At 39.4% G+C, this 24385-nt stretch overlaps 1 protein-coding gene across 4 annotated transcripts in view; it reads right to left on the bottom strand.

The window, feature by feature from the left end:
• KIT (KIT proto-oncogene, receptor tyrosine kinase) overlaps positions 1-24385 on the bottom strand; it is an 84697-nt gene that overhangs the window by 20537 nt on the left and 39775 nt on the right. For all 4 annotated transcript variants that reach the window (XM_055434921.2, XM_055434922.2, XM_055434920.2 and 1 more), the window contains 5 exons: positions 22925-23206; positions 22015-22151; positions 17712-17883; positions 12881-13070; positions 10631-10746 (listed from right to left, as the gene is read on the bottom strand). In XM_055434921.2, the coding sequence (XP_055290896.2) occupies positions 10631-10746; positions 12881-13070; positions 17712-17883; positions 22015-22151; positions 22925-23206 (897 nt within the window). The remainder of the gene's footprint in view (positions 1-10630; positions 10747-12880; positions 13071-17711; positions 17884-22014; positions 22152-22924; positions 23207-24385) is intronic.

The following is a 24385-nucleotide window of genomic DNA, read 5'->3' as shown; positions in this document are numbered from 1 at the left end:
AAATAGCCTTGTCTCCTTTCAAAGCACTATGGACCTGAGTCATCTGGCATCTCTGACAACACTGATCAGCTCATAGGCAGATTTCAGAGTGCTTGTAACTCTTCTGAGAATTTATTGCTCATGCAATTAAAAACCCCAACCATTTGCTGATTTATTCCCACAGATATATGATCTTAAAAAAAAATGCTTTTTCACCACCATCAGGCCCATAAGGAAGGCAAGAACAAGTTGAATTTTAAAGAACACAGCACAGATAACAGGAGCTGAGGGGCTAGGGGTGGGAGGAGGTATACAAGTGACTGGTGGGAAAGAGATGAGCATAGTTTTTGGCTTACCCTAGCTGACTCCACCCACTCTTGCTACAAACACACATCTGCCCACTCTCTAATCAGCAAAGAACTCAGACTTTAGTGTCCATACGTGTGTGTGTGTGTACATGCATGCGTCCAACTCTGCAACACCAGGGACTGTAGCCCGCCAGGCTCCTCTGTCCATGGGATTTTCCAGGCAAGAATATTGGAGTGGGTTGCCATTTCCCTCTCCAGGGGATCTTTCTGACCCAGGGATCGAACCTGCATCTCCTGCATTGGCAGGTGGATTCTTTACCACTGAACCACCTGGGAAGCCCAAGTGTCCATATAACAAAAGACTAAATGAAGAGGAACCACAAGGATGAATTTGTTTTTACAATTGTAGATCTGATGATATTTAACAGCAACCCAGAGATGCTTTGTAGCAATTTGTCACTATCCTGATTTGGATCTGGGTCAAATCCACATTCCTGCCATAATATCATTATAATATAGGAATTTAAATCAACTGAAAAAGTATTTAAAAACTCGGGTTAACTTTTACCTATAAAAGGAGTATTATACTAAAAAAAAAATCTGCCGAACAGATATTTTGAAAGTACATTTTGGATACTAATATATACAAAATAAACTACAAGATCCTACTGTATAGCATAGGGAATTATATTCAATATCCTGCAATAAATCATAATGGAAAAGAATATGAAAAAGAATATATATACACACACACAGCACTGAAACACTTTGCTGTACACCAGAAATTAACACAACACTGTATAGCAACCATATTTCAATTAAAAAATTAAAGAAATTACATTTTGTTTTATACATTCTTAAAGACATCTAGAAACTGGCGTGTGAGTACTTTAACAGAAAATCTTTTAACCAACTAAAAACTCTTCAACTACAGTCTTCTGCATCCAGTTATCTTTTGCAGAATGTCTATCATTAAAAAAAAAAATCATTCTCCTAATAAAGTGATGTCCAAAATGAAAAGTATGCAAACTTTTAATGTGAAAGGTGAAACTAAATATTTTACATTTTAGGGGTTATGAGCCTCTCTTCAGCTCAGTTCAGTCGCTCAGTCATGTCCGACTCTTTGTGACCCCATGAATCACAGCACGCCAGGCCTCCCTGTCCTTCACCAATACTCAATTCTGCCACAAATGTAGTCACAGACATGTATGCAAATGTGCAAGGCTGTGTTCCACTAAAATGTTATTCACACACTGAAATTTGACTTTTTCACATCTCACAAATCTTGTTTTTTAAAATCATTCCTACCTCCCACCCATCCCAAAGAAATAAAAAAATTCTTAGATTATGAGACATTCAGAAACAGGATACTTGTCAAATCTGGCCAGAAGGATATAGTTTGTCAATCCTTATTCTAAACAGCCATCAAAAAGATCTCCCTATCCTAGAAGTCAGCTTTACAAAAAATGATGAAAACTACCTGGAGAAAGCCTTCCTCAGTCAGAATCACTGTGCTCAATTTACAGGAGCACCGTCAGCGGTGACCCAGGGGTTGGGGTGGGGGGATGTGTACACACATTACAATGCAGTCCAACTTGCTGCCTAGGAGTGCAGACGTGTGATAAAGTGCTATTTTTCTACTCTGTATAAGTAGTGGATTCATTTTGCCACGTTAATTTAGAAGTGGAAAAGAAGGGTTAACACAATGCCCATGGAAAAATTACATACCTATTCGTGGATTAATTTAAATTTCCACTATACATTATAGGTGACCGTGTATACATCTGTAACCGAAGGGGACTAATTTGATGTAAAAACACATAGGGCTCAATTGGAAAGGAAATTTCCACAGAGAAGCAGTTCCACTCATATGAAAGGGACTACTCAGACTATTTTTAGAAAAGTATGTCCCAGGGCCAGGGTCAATTCTAGCTGAAGTTTGAAAGAGAAAAGTGGAAGTGTCTCAGTCAGGTCAGACTCTCAACCCATGGACTGTAGCCCATCAGGTTCATGGACTTCTCCAGGCAAGAATACTGGAGTGGGTGGCCATTCCCTTCTCCAGGAGAGCTTCCAGACCTAGGGAATGAACCCGGGTCTCCTGCATTGCAGGTAGATTCTTTACTGTGTGAGCCACCAGGGAAGGCCCAGGAATACTGAAGTAGACAGTTACAAACCTCTTCTCCTGCTTTCGCACCATAAACATGAAATAATGGCCAGATCATACCAACAAAGGGCCTAATGATCTACATAGGTTACCCTGTTCTCCAATCAGTTCAGTGATTGAACAGATTCCCCAAATTAGCTACACACCCAGCCAGACCACCAACTTTCTTAGGAGACATGAAAGAAAAATAATGCCAACATGCCTAAATTTTTGCAAAATATAAGAGACTCAAACTCCATTTTAAAAGTAGGTTACCATGATATTCCTTTATTCTTCCAGTTTAAATGTCTATAGCAATTTTTGCATCCACAGAGATCCTCTTCATAAGGAGGAGATATTAAAGTGTCACATCAAAAACAACACTCATAACTCCCAAGCAATTTAAGAACAAAAACTCATTTCAAGTTCAGGAAAAGAAAATAAAAACAGGCTTCAGATACTGTCAAGTATCTCAAATTACCTATAAAAATATTACTGTAGAAAGACAAGAAACTATTTTTACATAGATTAGCTACCCATACTAACATTATTCCTTAATTTGGAACTGTCCTGAAAGCCAGCACAGTGTATCTTCCTAGACATATGTTCAAGGCATAGGAGCATGAAAGACAGTGACAGATGATAACCTCACTGACTTCCTGCCACGAGAGTAAGGTTGCTCATTTGAGATTAAATAAGATAATTATAAACTTTAAATAATCATTTAATAGATTTCTTTTAAAAGTCAATCACATCATTTCAGAGTTCCACCTCATACACCACAATATCTCAAAATGGTATCAGATACTGGTTAAGGAAATCATGAAATATCCATGCAAGGAGATAGCAAAGTGATACTTGGGCTGCCTGGGTGGCTCAGATGGTAAAGACTCTGCCTGCAATGCGGGAGACCTGGGTTCAATCCCTGGGTTGGGAAGATCCCCTGGAGGAGGGCATGGCAACCGACTCCAGTATTCTTGCCTGGAGAATCCTCATGGACAGAGGAGCCTGGTGGGCTACAGCCCTGGGGTCACAGAGTCGGATACGACTGAGCAACTAAGCACAGCACTGTAGAAGAAATATTACGGCATGGAAAATGGCTCACAATGCATTCACTGCTCAGCACCAAAACACAAGGTGATGCAAAAGAATTCCATTTTTGTCATCCCCTCAAAAAAAGTTTTTTTAAGTGGTCTGTAAAGTATATATTAAGAGATAAATTAGCACTGGTAATCCATAAAATGTAAATCAGCTTTAAAAGGAAGAATTAAAACTTACTTCATTCTTATTTTTGCCTACTTATAATTTCAAGTTATCATACCTGTTATATAACAATTTTGTAATATGGAAACATTGTTTTAATCTAAAAACAAATGTGTATAAGTGTTTGCACAAACCAGGCCTCATTCTGGGTATACTGTGGGAGTCTTACAGCAAACTCTGAAAAGCAAGTAAATACATCAGAAAGGAGTTCTGATTTATTTAGCACTTATCTTTGAAGCACTAGCTTTATTTAATGTTGAAGAACTCCAACAATTTAATACAGAAGTAGGTTGAATAGAATCCACCTAACCAGAAGAAAGAAAAGAAAAATACTAAAAAACAAAGCCTCTCAAGCAAAACTTGATAAGTGTGTTAGCATTAAGTCTCAAAATTTTAGCCTCACCAGTTCAAATGTTTGGAAGGTTCTATCACTTTTAAAAATGGTTAAGAGGTTGGAAAACATGTCCATCTTCCAAAAAGGCAAAGTCCTAGTGACTCTGCTCTCTTGACTCATGAAGATCTGGAAAGGTGCCCCAAACCAGATAGTATTACTTTTACCCTAAATATAGTCACTGAGACTTGCAGCCAGGTGGGTGACTCAGATGGCTGGCAAGCAGGCTATCCAAAGCCATCTAGCTACACTACACTAGCCCTACACTCACCTGCGGCAAATGGTGGGCTGCCCAAGGTGTTGCAGGGTATTCCACGTTGGGGAGCTTCTCCCTGGAAGGATGGTCTAGCCATCCGTAACTGGATTTAACTATGACCACAAATGGGCTTCCCTGGTGGCTCAGTGGTTAAGAATCTGCAAGACACATGGGTTCGATCCCTGGGTTGGGAAGATCCCTTGGAGAAGGTGGCTTCCCAGGTGGCCCAGTGGTAAAATAATCTGCCTGCTAATTCAGGAAACACAGGAGATGTGGGTTCAGTCCCTGGGTTGGGAAGTTCCCCTGGAGAACGGAACAGCAACTCACTTCAGTATTCTTGCCTGAGAAATCCCATGGACAGAGAAGCCTGTTGGGCTGCAGTCCGTGGGGCTGCAAAAGAGTCAGACACGACTTAGCAACTAAATAATAACAATGACCACAAATATATAAAAAGCAGCCCAGATTCTGCAGATGTGGTCAAAGGGGAACATTCCCATCGAAAGGCCTCATTCTGAATGATTTATTACTTTGACTGATTTGGGTATACTGTATGATCTATAAATAATCGCTTACACCAGACAGGATGTTAATTATGTGATGCAGTGGTTTAGAAATAATACATTAGTTAGCATTTCCTTAAATTGTTTCAACACCTCTGTTAACACTTTGCCATAAATGAAGGGAAACTGGTGATTCTGAGAATTTGGTGTAGAGTTCAGCAGTCATGTGGATATCCAATCGAGCTTCACATCACTTGCGTTCCATGGAAGCCCAAAGATGAAAGGCAAGCCCTTTCATTCTCCAGACTTTCCTTGTCCTGCTGGCCATTCTGCACTACCGTCTGAATACCACCCTTCTTCTACTCAACTGGTGAAAAGTGAAAGTGTTAGTCACTCAGTTGTGTCTGACTTTGTGCAACCCCACAGACTGTAACCCGCCAGGCTCCTCTGTCCAGGGGATTCTCCAGGCAAGAATACTGGAGTGGGTTGCCATTCCCTTCTCCAGGGGATCTTCCTGACCCTGGGATCAAACATGGGTCTCTTACATTGCAGGCAGATTCTTTACTGTCTGAGCCACCAGGGAAGCCGAAGTAGGTCTGTCATTAAAGGACAGATCTTTGAGAGTGAAGAGAAATCTCCAAATACCATTTGCTACAAATTTTAAATTCATAATGTGGATCTGGAAATGCTGCCAGATAACATTTTATTGATGTAATGCTACTAGTGTCATTCTATTACTAGCAAATCAAAACTACAATGAGCTATCACCTCAAATCTGTCAACCTGATTATCATCAAAAAAAAAAAAGATAACAAGTACAGGCAAAAATGCGGAGAAAATAAAACTCCTGGTTCCTTAACATAACGGGAAGGTGGGAATATAAACTGCTATATCCACTATGGAAAACAACACAAAACTTTTCCTTATCTAGAAGGATATGTGTACTCCCATATTCACTGCAGTAATTTTTACAACAAAGTATGAAAACAATGCAAATCTCCTTCACTGGATGAATGAAGAAAGAAAATGTGGTGTGTGTGTGTGTAAGAGAAGAGACAGAAAAGTCGAGAATCAGGATTCAGTTCAGTTCAGTTCAGTCGCTCAGTCGTGTCCAACTCTTTGCGACCCCATGAATCACAGCACGCCAGGCCTCCCTGTCCATCACCAACTCCTGGAGTTCACTCAAACTCACCTCCATCGAGTCAGTGATGCCATCCAGCCATCTCATTCTCTGTCGTCCCCTTCTCCTCCCGCCCCCAATCCTTCCCAGCATCAGTCTTTTCCAGATTAATTAGGGTTAATATATGTTTGGCCTTTTATCTGTCCTAGATCTGGTAAACACCTTCATTATGTGAAATTGATTATTACCAAAGAGATAAGTTTCTCCCCCCGCCCTTTTTTTTGTGTGTGCTAATTTGTAAGATTTCTATAATTATATATTTTTTGCATTTAAAAATATTTAACCTTTTTATTTTCTATTAATATCACAATATTGTGATATTTTTAGGTGAACAGTGAAGGGACTCAGCCATATATTTACATAAATCCATGCCGTGCTAAGTCACTTCAGTCGTGTCTGACTCTGTGCGACCCTATGAACTGTCGCTCACCAGGTTCCTCTGTCCATGGGATTCTCCAGGCAAGAATACTGTGTGGATTGCCATCCCCTTCTCCAGTATATGTATCCATTCTCCTCCAAACTCTCCTCCCATCCAGGCTGCCAGATAACATTGAGCAGAGTTGCATGTGCTATCCAGTAGGTCCTTGTTGGTTATATATTTTAAGTATAGCAGAGTATACATGTCCATCCCCAACTCCCTAACTATCCCTTCTCCCCAGCAACCATTTAACTCATTCTCCAAGTCTATGAGTCACCAAAGAGACCACAGATTTCTAATCAACCATCACAGGCTACCTAACCTACAGAATCTTGGTGTTATCACTTTTTCTGACACCTGCATGAATCTTGGAAAGGGTAACGCGTATTTAAGAAAACACTTTTGGGTAGTTTTATACTTCCTAAAACCCTATTTTTCACCAAATTTTGATCTGAAATGGAAACAAATGGCCGTTTTCATCAAAGATATGAAACTTCCTTTTAGTATTAAGAATCTGACTTCTATATACATCTTCAATAAGCAATTCAAGAATAATTATAGCAATGCAAGTTCAAGGCAAAGAATCACTGATTTTTTTGTTTGTTTCGTTTTTTGGCCATTACAAACCACCTTTAAGGTCTCTGAGTCAACAGATCCATGCAAATCATGCCTTGTTAGAGAAGCTAAAAATAGTACTAAAACATTTTAAAGTTTAAATGTATATAGCTTTCTCTTAAAGCCTCCCACATAAGTGATTAAAACACAAACACACACATGTACAATATTGTCAAATTTTCAAAGCAAATGAAGTCTTCAACTACTCAAAATCAAAGATTTCCTTGAGCATTTCTCATGGCTGAATCTATTAAGCAATTATGCATCCCTGTCACTAAAAGTAGCCTGAATTTCTACACTAACAGCATGCATTTATTTTTCTGATTTTTATTCATTCTAGTTTCTGCAGAGCACAGTTCCTTTCACCCTTGGGGCTCAGCTTATTTACAGAATAAAACACGCAGCAGATCTACATATGCATTTGACTTGCTAAAATAATATGTCAAAATGGACACAACTAGTCCAAGTTTAAATTTTAAAATTAGTTTTAGCTTTTGATTTTAAATTTAACATAAAAAATCTTACCCCATGATAGCATTAACTAGTTTTTTTTTTTTAATCCAAAAAATAAAAAGTCAGCAAAGAAATTAGCTAATTATATCTGTGAAGGGCTACTGGGACACAGTTCCCAAGAAACAGATAAAGTATTCACACAAAAATGCTACCTCTGTCAAAGCATCTAGAGATCAAGAACTCCAATGTGTTAGGTAAGTGAAGTAAATGCCTTAAGTCAGCTTAGTGTCTGTAATAAAGCGACTTCAATGAATAGACCCCTGAAGAGCTTAGCCAACGAGAGGAGACACTGCACACCGTCATCCTTGTGCCCCGTGCCTTGACGCAGGAGCTCAGCACATGCTGGCAAGTATCTGTAACCCAGGCCCCAGAATTATAGGGAATCCAAGAAAGGATCATTTGGGAAGGTTCAGGCCATTTCCTCTCTAGTCTCAAACAGGCATGAGTTCACCAGCAGAGGTGATTAATACGGATCCTGTCAGATGGCAAATTAGGCTGGTAAGTAAAAACGTAGCAATTTTGTCACCCAGAGAAAAGTAAGGGTGACTTCGGAGATGTCTTTCTAAGGTCAATGACTCATGACTGACTGGCAGGCCACATACTGGCAAATGGAAGCAGGAAAAAAGGGAAGAGAGATCTTAATGAACCCTTGACCTTGAAGACAGGGAAAGAGAGATGGATACAAATGACACAATTTTAGAAAATTTCCAACAACTAAAAGTCCATCTAGTCAAGACTATGGTTTTTCCCGTGGTCATGTATGGATCTGAGAGTTGGACTGTGAAGAAAGCTGATCGCCGAAGAATTGATGCTTTTGAACTGTGGTGCTGGAGAAGGAAGACTCTGGAGAGTCCCTTGGACTACAAGGAGATCCAGCCAGTCCATTCTAAAGGAGATCAATCCTGGGTGTTCATTGGAAGGACTGATGCTAAAGCTGAAACTGCAATACTCTGGCCACCTCATGCGACGAGTTGACTCACTGGAAAAGACTCTGATGCTGGGAGGGATTGGGGGCGGGAGGAGAAGGGGACGACAGAGAATGAGATGGCTGGATGGCATCACCGACTCGATGGACATGAGTCTGAGAGAACTCCGGGAGTTGGTGATGGACAGGGAGGCCTGGCGTGCTGTGATTCATGGGGTCGCAAAGAGTTGGACATGACTGAGCGACTGAACTGAACTGAACTGAACTGAAGCTTCTCAAAGTGAGGCCTGTCAAGTAGACCATGGCCATAATCTACTAGTTCTGGTGTATAGTATGTAAGCACAGAAGCCAAGACTAAACATTGAGAAGGAGCAATTTCACTTAATTATATCTGTTGAGTCTAGTAATAAAAAAAAAAATCCATTCTGGGATTTTATATATCTTTGTTCTTTTCCATTTCTCTATTCTAGTGACCAGTTCTTTCTGTATTTTGTTAAGAAGTATTGATTCAGAACAAATTGGAAACTACAAATACACAAGGTCCTTGACCATAGCTTGAGAAGCACTGCACTAGAAGGCCTAAAATAAGGTTTTGTATAGACAGCAGTGCATATGATGTTTGCAAGGATATTGATTCACCTGCAATCATCTCTTCAATTACTTGAACATGAAGATTTCTCAGAAGCAGGCAATTTTGCCCATGTGTAATACACTGATCTCTGATTAACATCTGAATTAATCTAGAGATACCTGAATTACAGGCCAATGAGAATACCATGTAATCAAAACTGTTCTGAAGAACTGAGATGTTAATTAACATGTTTCCCTTGGAAAAGCAGTTTTGTGGTCATACAAATTTGAGATATATGCTCAATCCCACGCCTCCTTTTGAGCAGGTAAAATATACATTAGCGTATTAAGGATGCTGAGAAAGTCCATAGCTCAGAAAAATCTGTATGCGGATAAGATGCTCTTTATCTAAATACATCTTAACACCTTGTTCAGGAAATGCAATTTTGGAAATGCTGGAACAGACAAAAGACTCCAGATTAGCAACCAAAAACCTGTCTTGAGTATCACTCGCTAGCTGTTTCCATTTTTAAGGGGATCATGCTTCCCACCCCACCATGCTGGTGAGCAGCACCATCAAGGAGGTAACAATGGAGAATCACTCCACACAGCAAGTAGGAAGCTTCTGGAAGATGGGGAACTGGCTCCCCTCCTGCAGCCCAACACATATGAAGGGCTCAGCCATTACTAAGCTGTTTTCCAGGGAATGTTCCAGGTTGTCATCTCACCCCCCCCCCCATACACCCCGGATAGCTAATTCTGATGGCTATTTTGTGGACAGTCCCTTGGGATCCCATGTCTTTGGAGGCCTCCAGCCTTTGGTCCCCCGCTGGTGTGGTGTGGCAGGCACCTGACCCTCTTTCTGGGAAATGCAGGTGACCCCACAGTAGAGCCAGGAGCAGGTCGTACACTTGAGAAAAGCCCCAGCTGGTGAGGACAGCCCCTGCGGCTCAACCTTTGTACAGAGACGTTGTGGGACGTGAACCACACAGGGCTCAGGTGTTCAGGTGTCCACGGCCACCCTCCCACCTTAAACCACCTGCTCCCTTCTCCCCCAGTCCCCGCATGGCACACAGCAGGGACACTCTGAGCTGATCAACACTGCACTCATTTCACACAAAATAACACCCTATCCCTGAAAGAAAAGGTGCTGAAACAAAGAAATCGCTTGTCGGGGCTTGATAGCACCTCCTTCCCACCCACCTAATACTATAATCCAGCTCCTATTCAACCTCCGGCTCCCCATCTCAGCAATCAATAATAATACATTCTCCCTCAAACTGTTGTTATTTTTAACTTCTATGTCTCTTCTGTTGACTTCAAAGGGCAGCACCCAGCATCTGAGCGCCAGCTACAAGGTCATGTGGTCAGCGAATTGTAGGACAAGGAATTGGTTTTTGTACACATCCTTCCAACCACCAAACCACGAGGTCTTTGTTAAGGTCAAAATTATCATGAAACATTATTGACCCAGTACACAATGAACTCGGGGCGGCAGCTGTTGGAAACACCAGCCGCAACTTAAAAGAATAAAAAATAAAAAGATAAGGAACCATTTGTTCTACTCACTGTTCACGTAAACATTAAATGTCACGGAAGAATTGACATCAGAATTGGACACGTGGAGTGTGTAAGTGCCTCCTTCAGTCCCTTTTAATCTGGTTAGATGAAGTTCATTTACGTATCTACAAAAAAAAAAGAACAACCCATCAGTCACCTGTGGATCGCCTTACCTCGAAATGTGTGGCTTTTTCACAGTTTCCATCTGGAAATCCATGCCCGTTTTGGAAAACTACGTCCCATGTAATTCAGTGTTAACAAAATCCACGTTAACAAATGTAAACACACACATATATTTCATTGAGACAAATGCCTGGTATATGAGAACAGAGTGGGGGATGGCTTCTCGCCAGAAGGCAACCTCACCCTCATCCTGGGCTGTTCGGATGGCCAGCATCCTTCTCCGCCCTGGTCCTCTGTTCAGTCTCCCTCTCACCAGTGTCCTGAACTCACCTGCCCTACTTTAATAGCACCCGCCTGGCAAAACCCCAGACTGGCCGGCATCTCCATCAAGGTGTCTCAGAGCAGACACTTCAGGGCCATGCAGCAAGGTCAATACCATGGCCCTCACCTTCATTCAGACAACACCAGCATCTCCCGGTTCTCCTCCTACCCTTGCCACTTCTTCCAAGTGTCCCCGGGAGCATGTGCTCCCAGGGCTTCTGTTTTACACCAAGGTGATCACAGGTGGCTGTGTTCAGCACAACCATCAGGGAGTTACTGACATGGGCTCCAGTGTGGATGGAGCACTCTGGGTGGCCCTAGACCCCCAAGGGCCACAACCAACTCTGCACGTGGGGTGGCTTGTTCAGTCTCCTGCCACACTGCATGCATTCCCTGGGCATTCACACTCCTCTGAACTACTTAATGTTGCTTACAACTTTCAAATCCTGACCTCTAGTCCGGACCTCCCTGTCCTACGCCTCTTTCCTCTCCAGACCTATGTTCATGGCCCCCAGTCCAAAGCTCCCCTAGGACGGGACTGCAGCTCACCCGCATCCTGTTTCCCTCCTTTACCCTCCCTACCCTACTTCCCCAACTTTCTGCCAGGTCTCTCTCTTTTTAATGAAGCCCTTGCCTGTGAATCCCACTCTCAGGAGCTGCATCCAGGGAACCTAACCTACGAAACATCCTACCTGAGTATATCCACTCAAGATCCCACAGGCAAGTTCAAATTCAACAAAACCCAAACTCAGCTCACTGGATTTGCCTCTCTCCCTCCCCCTGGAATGGTATCACCTCTTATCATCCAATCTGGCGGCCCCAGCCAGACTCCTCCCTCTTCCCTGCCCCTTCAGTCACTGAGTCCTTTAAGGAGGAAGCCTGGACAGCACCCAATCCATCCTCCTCCCTCCAACCCTTAGACTTTGGTCCAGGACAGTATCCTCTCTCACCCATATTCTTACAACAGCCAAGAGCTCCCAACTAGGGGGAAAAAAACACCAGTTGTAACTAGGCACCAACCTCTTATAAGCCATCGGCTCTTGATGAGATTACTTAACTCATCGAAGTCTCAAATTCCTCTTCTATAGAAAGGAGGGAAGTAAGCGTGCCTCCTCATAGCATTTGTGAGGACTAAAATTATTGAGTTAATGTACATAAGGGAATGAGAACAGCGTATGGACAGAAACAAGCATGTACAACTTATCTGAGAATCGAATGAGAAGTCTGATGTAAAAGAAACTTGGGTACATTGCTTGGCCCAAAGATGCTTAACGATTCTTCGTTTCCTTCTAGCTTTAAAAATGTAACTAAAGGCACTAACATGCCTCTTTCTCTGAAAAGAATTATTTAATGTGGCCTTAGTATATGCTAGTCACTGCTCTGAACTATCCTCATAGCTCTAGGACAGGACTATCCTCTAATTTACAAAAGAGACAACTGAGGCATGGACTTTTCTGTGTGCTCTAAACACACAGCAAAATGAAATGATGAAGACCCAGGGAGCAGCCCCAAACTTCCTTCTATATCAGCTATTTTCTCACACATTGATGGTTACAGAAATAGGATGAGGTAGCAGTTAAGAATCCACCTACACTGCAGGAGATGGGATTTTAATCCCTGGGTCAGGAAGATCCCCTGGAGAAGGGAATGGCAACCCACTCCATTATTCTTGCCTGGGAAATCCCATGGCCGGAGGAACCTGGCAGGACTACAAGCCCATGGGGTCAAAAAAAAGTCGGACATAAGTTAGTGACCAAACAAGTGAAGGGGAAAGGTATAACTGCGTTAATTGCCAGTAGAAGGCCCTTTTCTTACCTGATGTTACTTTCATTCTCAGACTTGGGATAATCGTCCCACTTATCAGTGGAGGTTCTGTTCATATATATCCACTGTCGGTGTTCAGGTTTGGGATAAGCCTCATACTCAACAACCAGATCCACATTCTCTCCATCATTTACAAATACTGTTGTGTTCATCATAGGGAAGATATTAATGAATCCTTTATCTAACCACAGCAGAATGAAACAGAAAGAAACTGTTACCTGCAAAAATCTTAACAAATAACACAGCTTCATTTTTGGATTATAAAGGTATTTGACTGATTTCCAGTATTAACTGGGAGTGCCAAGTAAGCTGGTAAAGAATCCGCCTGCAATGCAGGAGCCCCTGGTTCGATTCCTGGGTTGGAAAGATCCCCTAGGGAAGGGATAGGCTACCCACTCCAGTATTCTTGGGCTTCCCTGGTGGCTCAGATGGTAAAGAATCAATCTGCCGGCAATGAGGGAGACCTGGGTTCGATCGTTGAGTTGGGAAGATCCCCTGGAGAAAGAAATGGCAACCCACTCCAATATTCTTGCCTGGAGAATCCAATGGACAGAGGAGCCTGGCTGGGTACAGTACATGGGATCACAGAGTTGGACAAGACTGAAGTGACCTAGCACACACTTAGCACGCCAAGTAAGAATTTTAACTAGCCATTTTACATTTTGTTTTGTTCTTGGAGAAGCACGGTCATAAATAAGAAAGGACACACATTGGAAATGTTTATTCTCTTATTTTTATCTCTTAAGCAACTCTGTTAAGGATCTATCACCTGGGATAAGTCTTTTAGAACTCAGCAACTTAGCAGCAGCAGCAGTCTTGATGCATATTATGCTAAAAATTATTTGGACTAAGTAGCCTATTCCTAGACCCAATATAATTGCGTATGTGATAAGAAGATGTCATAAATCAAGGAGGGGAAGATAGCCTCAATGTTCAATAAAAATATTGGAAGAACGTAATTTAGTATTTAAAGAAAACTAAACTTAGATCTCTTATATCATACATCACAGATGATTCAGAACAGCATTTTAACATTAAGCCATATTTTTAACTAAATTTTAACAAAACTGACTTCTATTAAACTTCGACCAAGCTGGGGGTGGGGTTGGGGGCAGTTTTCTAGGCTTTTTAGACGCAATCAAAGAAATAAAACTTATAAAAGACAAATCTGAACACATAAACATTTTCAAATGTCTACATATAGAAAAATTAATTAAGGTAATAGGAAAAAGAAGACATGAAAATATAGAAGGAAAAATAAACTAGTAATTTAAATAGGGGATCCCTTTTCACATATTAAAAATAGCAAAACTTCAATAGAGCTGTTAAAAATAATGTATATCCATTCTATGGAAAACTAACAAAGCTAACTTGAAATAAACTTAATAATTTTGCAAGTGTAATTAAAATAGCATGCTGAATTACACATTGTAATTTGGCACAACTCCTTTAGAAAGCATTTAAAAAATCATCTATTTTTTCAGTTTAATCCAGAGAACTCTTCTTAGTGAGGTAGATAGGTACATGCAAAATAGAAGTGCTATTTACCCTAGGCATAATAATCTTAAAAATGAGAAAAGGGAGAACTGGTTAAGTAAATAAAGCAGCCCTTAGAAATGGTTATAATACAATGAAGAGCTTGAAAAAGACCATAATAAAATAATTGCCAATATTATATTTATAACCTCCTTTTATGAAATGTTTACTATGTGTCAAGAACTGCATTAAGTTCTTTAGCATATTTTATTTAATAATGATGACAAATATTTAATCTTACAGCAATACTGAAAGAGAACCTTGTAACCCCTAATTTATAGATGAGAAAAAAAAAAAAAACAAGTCCTGGAAAGTCATATAGCTGGCGACCCAAAGGCAGAGCCTAAACGGGAACATACACAGTTAGAGGCCAAGGCTGGCTCCTTACTGTAGCATACCCGAGAGTCTCCACATAGTTTAAGTGAGAAAGAGAACCTAAGATTACATGTATAATTAAAATCCTGTTTCAGTTGGAGAAGACTCTTGAGTCCCTTGGACTGCAAGGAGATGATTTTCCAGGCAATAGTACTGGAGTGGATTGCCATTTCCTTCTCCAGGGGATCTTCCCAACCAGGGTCTCCCATAATATAGACAGAAGCTTTACTGTCTGAGCCACCAGGGAAGTCCATAAACCATATACCAAACCCTAAAAATGGTTATAGCAAGTTAGTGGAATTATGAAGGAGTTTTACGAAGGAGTTTTAACCTTATTTAATCTTTTCCAAATTTGAAGATGGAATTTTAACATTTAAGACTGTCATTCACTATCTTTGGTACTATTTAGTTAAATATATTTACACCCCAGGCTTCCCTAGTGTCTCCGTCGGTAAAGAATTCGTCTGCAGTGCAGGAGACACAGGTTTTATTCCTGGGTGGGGAAGATCTCCTGGAGAAGGAAATGGCAACCCATTCTGGTATTCTTGCCTGGAAAACCCCATGGATAAAGGAACTTGGTGGGCTGCAGTCCACGAGGTTGCAGAAGCTGGACACAACTTAGGGACGAAACCACCACCACCTACTGCGTAGATACCCTCTGGAGAGCATCTAGCATGCAGCTGGTGCCCCACATGAGGTTGCCGTTTGAATATTTACTGTTTAGTTTCCTACGGATTCAGAATTTTTAAAAAATGGAGTCCAACTGTCCTTTGTACCAATGGAAAAACATCTTTCAGGTGAAATTTTAAAAAACATCCAAATGAAATCAAGTTGGAAACCAGCAGCCTGCTCCAATACCTTCATCATAAATGTTGCCCCTCTGTCAGTTTTCAAGCTAATTTAAGTTAGTTTTGAGGAAATAAATGTTTTATCTGAAAGCTACATTAAATTTTCAGGTACTCAAGGTCATAAATTCAAAGATAAAACACAATGCAAAATATAGAAATATTACAGGCAATATTATTTGCACTGATTTCTGTCACAATCATCATGAATAAAATACTAGTTCCTCCGGAGTTTTCTACAGTCTGATTTGGTCAATATGGTTTTATGTCCTATAATAGAACAGTTTCAAATTCATGAAGTGTAAGAATTATTAGAATCAAAAAATCCTACCTGGCTTGTTATAAAGGATGGTTTAACAAAGTGATGAGACATGAACAGTTAATCAAGTGCAAACACTACAGCAGGCACATCTATAAAGTCTGTTGCCTTTCTCCCTTCTACAGCCGTGGGAGTTAGAGGTTGTGTGTCTCATAAGAGAAAATAGAGGCAGAGTTAAAGCGCAGTGCCTTTGAACGTTAAGTGGTAGAGCCCCAACCCAAAACTAGGTAGGGGTCATCCTAAAGTCTTGTGCTGCACACCACTCCACTGTGTCCAAATTCTACTCCCAGCCCCTAAAGATCATTTTTGTCTGTCTCTTCCTGCTCTTGTCCCATCCCAACCCTCTCCCGAAACAGTACAGATTCAGATTACACGGCCCCAAGTCTTTCCAGTTATACAGTTATATTCTTGGAAATTGATGAATGGATTTTAAAAATCTGATTACATACAACAATATGCTCAAAACATCCTTACTAATTGCTTTCTGGAGCTGAAGCTGATATATCAGCATGCTCCCTAATCAACTTAGCAAATTAGCACTTATGCAGTTTAATATTTTAAAAGCATAGCCTTTTATTCAAATTAATAAATGGTTCACAATCATGTTTAGGGACAGAATAGTATCCTTTCTCTGGGCTAGCTCTGTAATTGCAAATAAAGCGCCTTTTCCATGTTCATTTTGGTGAGACACTTTCCATTACAACATGAACAGAAACACCTAACTCATATGAGATAATTGTGGGATAAATTGCAAAACTCTAACACTGCTACATGAATTATTGAAGAAATATGGGGGGAAGAGAGAAATGAAAACAAATATATAATTTTATTATTGATAAAATTATGAGGAAGAATTTTACCACCCTACAAGTACTTAATCGAAATCAAGGATTGAAAATATGGTGGCATCCAAAAAAACAAAAACCAAGAAAACAGATTAAATGCAAACAATACTGAGAGCCCAAAAAGTGTAAAAGAAATAATTTTAAAATTACTATATTTTCCAGTAACTCAAAAACATCATGTACTTTACCATAGTCTGCTCTCATTAAGTAGATGCTTGGGAAATAAGTATTTAGTAAGATTGCTAGATCAGGGAAAACTAAACCAGCTGTGTATACCAGTTATGATAGGTTAGGGCACAGGTTAACATGTTTGTTTATGCTCTGTAGAAACAAGGAGCCATGCCCAGTGGGCTGCCTTCCTGAAGGTTTATGCTATAGCCTGTAGGCTCAGAGGACAGGGTAAGGTGAGAGGCATACTGAGAAGGAAAGTCAGTTCAGCCCTTTCTGCTGCCAAGTGACTAGAGCCCATGAACTGTAAAACAATAAACCAAAAGGCTGAAGAACCTCACCAAAAGATCAAGAGAAATATATTAAGGTCTAAGCTTACGTCTTTCTCCAGAGAAAAAAGTCTCCATCCATTTCCAAACTCAGGTCATTCAGCAAGGAGTAAAATTTGGGGAAAAGCTCAACCTACCTTTGCTGGGGTAGGGGGGTTAAGCAGAGAATGACATGTTCAAACACCTTCACAGTTACAGCTTTTCACTTGCCTCTATTAAATGGGCAGAATTTGCTTTTGTGCTCTGGTTGGAAGATCATTTTTTTTTCATGTATTCATTCATTCATTCAGTGATACTAAAATCCCTAAGAAATCTGTTAACATTCCATTAATGTAAAAAGGAAACTATCAGTTAATTTCTTCATTCACTATGCCAAGTAATTTACCCATTCCCAGAGATATTTACCTACTACTTCTAAGGTTGTTGTGACATTTGCTGATCCAAAAGTATTATTGGCGTAACACATGAACACACCAGAATCATTAACTCTTGCTGAGCTGATAGTCAACCTTTCTTGACGGAGATAACTGAAGTCACCCTGATGCCAGCTATTCTTCTTTGTCTGTGCTTTAGTCTGCTGCTCTCGGAAGGGGAGGGGAAGAAAGAAATCAAAGATTACCATACAATTTATATTCAGGATCTTTCCTAGATAAATTAAAAATAGCAGCAATTAACTTCTCCATATTAGCATTCATTATACACTACTTAAGTAAGAATAATAAAACATCATGACAAGTCTGTCATTGGAACACTTCATATTACAGGATTATATTGAAAGATAGTCATTATTAATGATTGGGAAAAACATGAAAATTCATTTCTTAATAACCACAGCATACGTAATTCCAAACTCTCTGCAGTGCTAAACATTTTTTTAAAAACAGTGCCAAACTTTAAAAACTAGTATATAAGAAATACTACAAGATACTGATATTTTACAAGTCAGTATACCTGCATTCTATCAATATTTCCGGTTTTATATACATATTTATGTATTTTCTATTCTGTAGCCCAGTGATTGAAAGAAAACACATCACTACTAACAATCATGTTCTATTTTATTAACATTTATATTATTTTCATTAATAAAAATAAATTTACAATGTCTAAGGTTAACTTACCCAGCAGAATTTTGGCAACTATTAAAGAGCGTTCAGAAGTACACAAGACCAAACTCCAAACTATTTACACATGAGCTGAAGAAAAAAGGTTGTGCATTTACTCTTGTGATATCACCATCCTACTGTTAATATCTGTCTGCACATAAGACATGGAGAAAGTTCTTGTATGGAAAACTCATGGGGAAAAAACCATAATATAAACTACAACCATTTTCTGAAAAAATGAAAGGGAATAGCATAGAGTTGTATGCATCTTCCAATTTTTTTTTTACATGAACACATTCCTATTACAATGGGGAGGGGTAGGTGGAAGGGGGAAACAACTGAAAAAACCCAAAACAACAGCGGATATTTACATGGAACAAGATCAAGGGTGACTCCCTGTACAGGCTATGGTGGACCTATTAGCATTAGACCATTTTGACAGTACTGTAAAGCAGAACAATCCTTCTGGAAAGCAACTAGGAAGCATGTTCAGAGCCCTGATCAACTCCAGCAAATTCATCTCAAAGAAACAACTCAACAGGAAACAAAAGCTTCAACATATTTGCTGAAGTGAAAAACTGCAGATGACCTAATGTGTACCAGGTATCAAAACGACTATGAATACATGAAAATTAAAAATGCTTATTTTATGTAAAAAGTGTAAAATGAGTATACCTTAAGACAGTAACCATGTGTTCATACATATGCATGGGGACAGAGAGAAAAGAAACATGAAAAAAAATGTGGGCAATATAGCATTTATAAGGACTAACCACGAGACTGCAAGCACTTGAAATGCAAACTGAAGGGTGTTGTAAATATAAAATATGTCCCAGACTTTAAAGACTTAATATGAAAGAAAGTAATATAAAATAGCCCATTAATAATTTTTATGTTACTTACATGATAAAATATTTTGGATACATTGGACTAAATACATTAGAATTGATTTTACTTTGGTTTAGTGTCATGTGCCTACTAGAAAATTTTAAATTACATAGGAGGCTCACATTCTATTTTTATTGCACAGTGCTGCTAATGTACAGTGGCAGAATTATAGCTATTTCTCTTTTTTCTCATGTTATTATATTTTTAGAAATTTTTTTACACTAAAATAAGCACACATAAAAGCTGACTGCCAAAGCTAAATGTTTTGAAATAAAAAGAAGAGAAACCTGTTTGGTTAACTAACTGTGAGATCTTGGCCAAGTCAAGGATGCCACTATGGTCTCAGATTTTATTTCCAAAAATGAATAAGAGAATAAAAGTCTTTAAAGGCCTTTCTAGTCTGGAGCACTGTTCAATTTGAAGATACTCCCTTCTAAGAGATTCTTTTAATAATTGGCAGAAATCTGACATTTTTGCTGCCTAACAGCAATTGTTAAGAAGAGACGAAGGGGAAACGACATTTTTCTCTGGCCTCTCCTAGTCCATCATGTTACAGACTTCTCTTCTGTAAAGGCAGAGAGACGATGGACAGGTCACATACTATATTCTACACTTACTGAATCTTCCCTCTAGTTCCTGCAAGAGCCCAGGAGTCCGTTGTTAGGGAGCTAAACAGGACAATGAATACACTGGTGCTGGAAGGAATAGTTGGTTGATAATTGATACAATATCAACATCCAAACCCGAAGGCCATAATTTAGCATACTGCCAAAGATCATGATTAAAAGCAGTAAAAATATGAGAGTTTATAAGCCTGAGAAAAGCTAACCAAGATTTACAGTGTTGAATAAACTCCAAGATTCTCTTACATTTTAAAACAAACAACTGCAAAAACTCTCCAACACTTGATTCACCCTAAATTTCATTGTGAGTTAAACTTATTCTAAATGATTCAAATCAAATTCTACAGATTTTTTAAATAGTTTGATAGTGCTATAATAACTAAGTATTCCAAATTAAGCCAAAGGATGTCAGTAAAAGATTCATGGATGAACTCTGGCATTCAGCCATGAGCCCCATCTGCAAGTCACACGTTACATAGTGTTTGCACGTGATTTGGTTTTCCTTAACCCTTGGAGGTACGCACTGGGATTTCCCCAAAGAGCTCCCAACACTGAAGCCTTATCTACCAGCGCCAGTGGATTAATTGGGAATGGCAAGCAGGGCTCCTGGGAAAAAATGGTTCAGAACAAAACTGCCTGGGGCAATTTATTTCTCATCTCAGAAAGGCTAATTTTCAAGTTATACAGAGGATCAGCTACACACACAGTCTAAACTGTTCTCTCATCTGAAATCAAGGATCATAGAAAGGCAATTAATATGGGATTGTGTTCTAAGCTATTGTTTTTATTAGGTTATATGATACGAAAACTAGGACTTCTTTCTCTGAGACATTGGTTCCATTCTTCTAGTCAATGGAAGACTTCACTTAGCAAGGTATCATCCATCACAGGTCTGCAGGAACACCATCATAATGTTTTGCATTATGCTAATCACTATGGTTACTTATTTAGCATAGCATTCTCTAAACAGGCATAAAATAGCCAATTCAGAGCATGAGGAGGAAGAAGAGGAAGAGGAGGAGGAAAAGACAGTATTTTCTTCCTTCCAATGTAATACATACGTGTGTACTGAAGAAAAACTACTATGATAGCAAATTAACTAGATGGCTGAGATTACACAAACAGAAATTATTGAAAACTCAGTCAATGGGAATCTTAAAAGCAAATACTAGGGAAACTGGACATTTCAAAGTCCTTGCTATTAATGTGAGTGAATTCAGAGGCAAAAAACCCTTCAAATATAACTAGTTAAAATTTATTAAGATATGCCTAACATAGTATCTGACATATAGTAGACATTCAATATGCATTTGTCAAATGAATGATAACCTAAACATGTCCAAATGCTTCAGATTGAAGATAACCATTTTATTAATAGCGACTAAAACAAACAGAAAACCATTAGCAACCTGATCTCAGGTAAGCAGTCTCAAAGGAGGAAATCAGACCCATACACAAAGAAATCCATCTCTCAAATGGACAGGCCTTTTCATGGGGGAGGGAAGGGCTTACTGGTTAATATCTGAGATCACATTTCTTAATATGGAAGGGGAAAATGGCAACTTTTCACGGTATTTTAAATAATCTGGCCTGAATAGTTTCCATAATAGCTTTATAAAAATCAAGGTAGCTATTCACTGAACTGTTAATTTTTAAAAAAATTTTCCCCACTAAAGTCATTCAGAGAAACAGTATGGAGTAATAACAAGTCTGCAGTTTTCGATTTTCTCAAAATAAATTTACAAAATGACATTTGTTTGTTACTCATAATGAACATACACGTCTGCATATGGTGCTATGAAATGGGGAAATACGCATCTCGACACACTCCAGACAGTTCCACCTCTGACAGACACACCAGCTGAGCCATCCTCAGGATGATTAATAGACTCTCTCAGAATTTGAAAAAGAATGCATATATATGTACCACTGAATCACTTTGCTATACAGCAGAAATTAACACAACGCGGTAAATCAACTAGACTTCAATAAAATACATTTCTTAAAAAACAAAACCTCTTTAAAGAAAAACCTTCAAACCTCCCACACAGCATGATACACTGAGGAAAACTGAGAAGACAATCCACTCACCTGGCTGTTTTCCTTTATCCACATAGAGTCCACGGAACTAGACACGTCTTTTATCAAGCATGTCACTGCAAATTCCTCTCCTTCCCTGAGAAGATAGCTGGTTTTGGACACAGAGACAACTGGCACAGCTTTGATGGCTAAAATAAAATGAAAAGTGGCCCTCAAACAACTGGCTGCACTGTAACTTACCATTTTTCCTAAGCCATGCCCAGCTCACCCTGTGGTCTTTTAAGTGAAACATAAAGTATGGCACTAACCAATCTGCATTACTTGTGTACCTGAAGACATCAGGAATTAAACTATGCGTCCCTCAAGTAATTAATTAATATAGAGTGAAAAAGAGAGAAGGTCTACTTTGAGATGATAATAATCCTGAACAAAGCTAGGTAGAAACCCTAGCATAGTGAAGCTGCCTTTACCTTTACTTCACCTGATGGTTTCATGAGGATGTGACCAGCAACTAATTACATCCTTTTAACCGAACAGGCAACTTTCCCATGTACTGTAAAATTAATATCTTGATTATTTCTTAAAATCACAGGTTTTAAATAATCTAACTTTACTTAATTCCAAAGAGAACCCTTTTCAAAAGCCTGAACGATAACTACTCAATAGCTAAATGCCCACTGGCATTGAGTTAGACGTTCTCTGAAAAACAAAATTCTAGGTATCCTCCAGCTACCAAAATATTCTACCGCATGTCGCATTCATAACAAAGTCCGCTGTTGGCGGGTACTTTCCTTCTCAGATTGTGAACAGTCTAAGAAGGCATTAAACTTAAATATTTGAGGCTGGAAGAACTGATCAGAGCAGCTGCCTGAGTGACCAACATACTAAGATGGACCAGCAAGAAGTCTTTTAAATCAATGGACGTTCTGACACCCAGCAGAAAGCAAACAAGGGCCTGTACCTGCCCGCACTTTCAGGGTGAATTTCTTTGACAGCATGGACTTGCCCCTCTGCTTCGCTGAGCAGTGCAGACAGAGCCGATGGTACTCGCGCTTCACATTTCTGATTGTGATGCCTGCCTTGGGGTCGGCCACAAACGTCAAATCCTTGGGGAGAGGTTTCCCCTCACACCCCGTGAGAGAGTAATCGGTCACCTCGGGGTCTGTCAGGGGACAGCGAACCAGCGTGTCGTTTTCTTCTTTCCCATACAAGGGAAGGTCAATCAGGAAAAGCTTCTCAGGGTCTACGGCATAACCAACAACCAGTATTTCAAACAGCACGTATATAAAATGACAATGAAAACATTTTATAAAGATCTAAGATGCTGCCTTTCGGGGCTTCCCTTGTAATCCTGTGGTCAAATGCTACCACTGCAGGGGGCACAGGTTTGATCCCTAGTTAGGGAATTAAGATTCCGCATGCTGTGTGGCTTGGTCAAAAATTAAAAAATAAATAAAATAAAAATGCTCTCTCACAGCAAAAATCCCCAGTAGCCCAAATGCCTGCTGACTTTATTCTTTGCAAATGAAAGTAGAATTTATCTGAACTATACTAATAAGGAAAAGGTAACACTTAAACCATACGTCAGGCACTAAGATTGGACCATTACACATTTACCTTTCTCATTTAATCCTCAAAACACCTATAAGGTGATAGGTGCTATCATTATCACCATTTTATAGATAAACCGAAGTCTCAAAACTAGCAACTCTCCTTAAGTGATGTGGCCCAGAAATGGCTAGAAAGAACTCAAACCCAGGTCTGACTGATACCACAATCGGAGCTCTTAAAACTCTGGGAATATTTTACTATAATATTTATATTTATAAATATTATAAGTTTTAAATTTTATTTTTAAATTATAAATTTATAAATATTTATACATATAAATGTTTATTATAATATTTAGGAATATAAATATTTGTAATATTTATTATAATATTTACTTTTTTTCTAAAATGGATAACACTGCAAAGAACATAGGCCAAGAATAGGCAGCCTGATGACATCTAGTAGTGTGAGGAAAATTGTTCTCCACTAACCCGAGTGAACTTCTTTCTGGAGTTCGCAGTCTCCAGGATCCTCCAGCTTCTGAAAAGAATCTAGAAAACTATCAGGGGGCCACACAGTACAAATAACATGTGGTCCATGCTCTATTCATATTCCCTGAAAGATACGTATAAATAGAACTTCTGGAAATCAAATAAATTGATATGCACAAGGGGAGCTTATGAGGTTCAGAAATGCTGTGGCAAATACATGATTGTCCAAACCAGGACACTTGGAAGTGAAAGAGATACAATTAGTTATTATGCTGGGATACCTGGCATGGACTGGGAAAGCCTTAGGCCGACTGGGACCTCTATACAAACCTCATTCTGTACACACAATATGCTGCCACCACTATACTATGTAATGATCA

Source organism: Moschus berezovskii, chromosome 5, assembly GCF_049115385.1.
Source record: "Moschus berezovskii isolate FMDL1 chromosome 5, NW_MosBer_1.0, whole genome shotgun sequence".
In the NCBI taxonomy this organism is placed as follows: Eukaryota; Metazoa; Chordata; class Mammalia; order Artiodactyla; family Moschidae; genus Moschus; species Moschus berezovskii.
Note: the sequence above shows the minus strand (reverse complement) of the source record. Positions and strands in the feature narration are given on the sequence as shown.